General features: G+C 37.4%; 1 protein-coding gene across 1 annotated transcript in view; it reads right to left on the reverse strand.

Annotated features, from left to right (window-relative positions):
* Window positions 1–957: 957 nt before the first annotated feature.
* The window catches only part of LOC101857580, a gene marked incomplete at its 3' end in the record, with an annotated part of 3,931 nt that continues 2,388 nt past the window's right edge, over window positions 958–2,500 (reverse strand). The window contains 2 exon segments of the mRNA XM_013084890.2: window positions 958–1,001; window positions 1,400–1,726. Of these exon segments, the coding sequence (XP_012940344.1) occupies window positions 958–1,001; window positions 1,400–1,434 (79 nt within the window).

Consider the following 2,500-nt stretch of genomic DNA (forward strand, 5'->3'; position numbering starts at 1 on the left):
TTATTATTATTATTATTATTAACGAGCCAGTATTGTTTCTTTTAAACTCATCGTGCCATTGTTTTTGTTGCTATAGTGATTCCGTTTGCATATACATGTATACCCATAAGTATCATTATCTAGTGATCAACAGTTTTCTCGACCGAACCAGATGGAAGACAGTACGTCACAGAAAAGCCCTGTCTTGTTCTGCCCAGTGCATTTAGAAAATTTAATCGTGAGAATGGTTATATATTTTAATCAAATTTCTAGATTATCTGCGCTTCACAACTAGGATCAGGAGACAGAACAACATTTGAAATAATAAACTAAATAAAAATCAATTAATGTTGAAGTCGATTAAAAAATGCGCCTTCACATTGCTTCCTTCACTCTAGTTATTGCTAAAGATAAGTGTGCTTCGATGCATTGTCTTTTAATAAGGATATATTGAGATGAACTTTCACATAATGCTATATTCTCAAAGATGTTCAATTATAATAGTTGAATATCGTTTAAATCGGCCTCTGAATATAGAAAATTTTCTTCCGGTCACCCATGATGGTAGGAGGTGTAAATCATACAATTTTCCTTTCCCAGAATAATCACTATGGTGTGGATTTTGGGGTATATTGACATAGAATACGTGTTTGTGAGCGTGAAGGTGAGGGGATCACTAACGCTATGTGTGCTAAAAATGAACAAAACTAGGCTGGTCACAAAATTTACAATTAATCGATGTAGTTGTAGGGACAAACCAGAAAAAAGTTTACACTGAGACAGACGCTATGCATGATTTCCCAAGAATTGATAAGAAACCTGCTTCCCCCCCCCCTCCCACTCCAAAGACCACTCACACATACATTCAAAGGTTTTTAATTGTTAACATAATTCGCAGTTTGAAAATCCTCTATTAAGCTACATTTTGTCAACAACAGGTCAAAAATATAAACAAAACTTCAAGGGTTACATTCTTACCTTTATTATAGAAAGAGTGCTTGGACTTGTTCGCGTGGTCGGAGCTGAAATAATAACTCCAAAGTCTTAGAAGATTGACAAAGATATCCTCTGGAAGTGACAGGATGATAAAAGAGCCCCGTTTATGTGAACAATTGCTGCCAAAATATTTTGAATCTTTATTATTGCAACTAAAAGAGGAAAATAGACAAAGATTATATTATATTGCTATTGTTTCTACTTAATATAGTTCTTCATTGTTTCGAGAAAAGAGGAATGATGGTAAAATCGTATAGTTCAGTAATTAATTGAATAATTCGTAGCGGCAATAGACAGAATTGTGATAGTATAGGATAGATGGATAGATACATATAGATAGATAGATGGATATATACATATAGATAGATAGATAGATAGATAGATAGATAGATAGATAGATAGATAGATAGATAGACTGACTTACCACTCTCCGTCTATTTTCTGATATTTCTGTGCCATTTTCTCCAAGGCGGTGCTTGGAATCAACAGAAGCGTCACTTTCAGCACCTACAGAGTCGTATGTCTGTCCATGTTACTACTCTTGAGTTTTCTAGTCTCAGGTGTGCCTACTACTTGCCAGCTTTCAATATCAATTATAATAATGCGTTTTAAGGGTCGGTGGTAAATAATCTTTGATGAAATTTCGCCGGCAACCAATAGGCAGCAAGGCCCTGGAGTAGACTTCTTGCTTGTACGGGAATTACTCCTGTAGAGGCGGAAAAATCCAGTCTTGTCTGCAGCTGTTGTTTAGCTGAAAAGAGTGCGACGGGTAATTTGTTGTTATCGGCGTTATTTACTACAAGTTCAGTTTTCCCTAGTAACAAAATAAGCAACATGCACTGGCCTTTGACGCATGCGCGGTTCGTCCTTAGAGCATGGTCGTGCAGTGCCGCCCCAAATTTTTTAACTTTCTATTACGAAAAGCACCTTCAAACATAAAATATTATGTCAGAAACAAACTCTAGTCAAATATATCAAAACAAAGTCTTCGCTGGCGCCTTAACTGGCATTTCAGTGTCAGTAGCACCCTAAAAGATCTACTATGGCATGCCCAAGTCCACGTGCGAAACATAATAGGATATTCAACAGTGGTTACCTGACCTATAAACCGCTCTTTGGGATAACCCAAGTGATGACGACACTCGTAACGAGTTTGGCGGTACATTAATATTAATAAGACGGCACATCTCAATAATGTGCACCCACAAAACATAGCCCATAGTAGGCAGTAGGCAGTTTAAAAATAAGGCGATAGACTGTACACTATTCTATGCCAAAATTATGTTATCCCCGGAGCAATCCAGTGGAGTGCTCAAGTGAACTGTGATTGGTTTATTGTCTCACTGCTATGTTAAGTGACTCTGTGACCATGAACCTGCGGGAGGTGAACGTGACATGTGTTTACTTCAGTCACCGTCCTATGAGTTGAGCCTTTGAATGGTTTTGAAGTGGAGTAGTGAAAGTGTTTACTTGAGTGTTCAGTTCCAAGGCAGGATGGAGAAACTGATAATTAGCTAACAAAGAG

This window comes from Aplysia californica, unplaced genomic scaffold, assembly GCF_000002075.1.
Source record: "Aplysia californica isolate F4 #8 unplaced genomic scaffold, AplCal3.0 scaffold00325, whole genome shotgun sequence".
Taxonomy (NCBI): Eukaryota; Metazoa; Mollusca; class Gastropoda; order Aplysiida; family Aplysiidae; genus Aplysia; species Aplysia californica.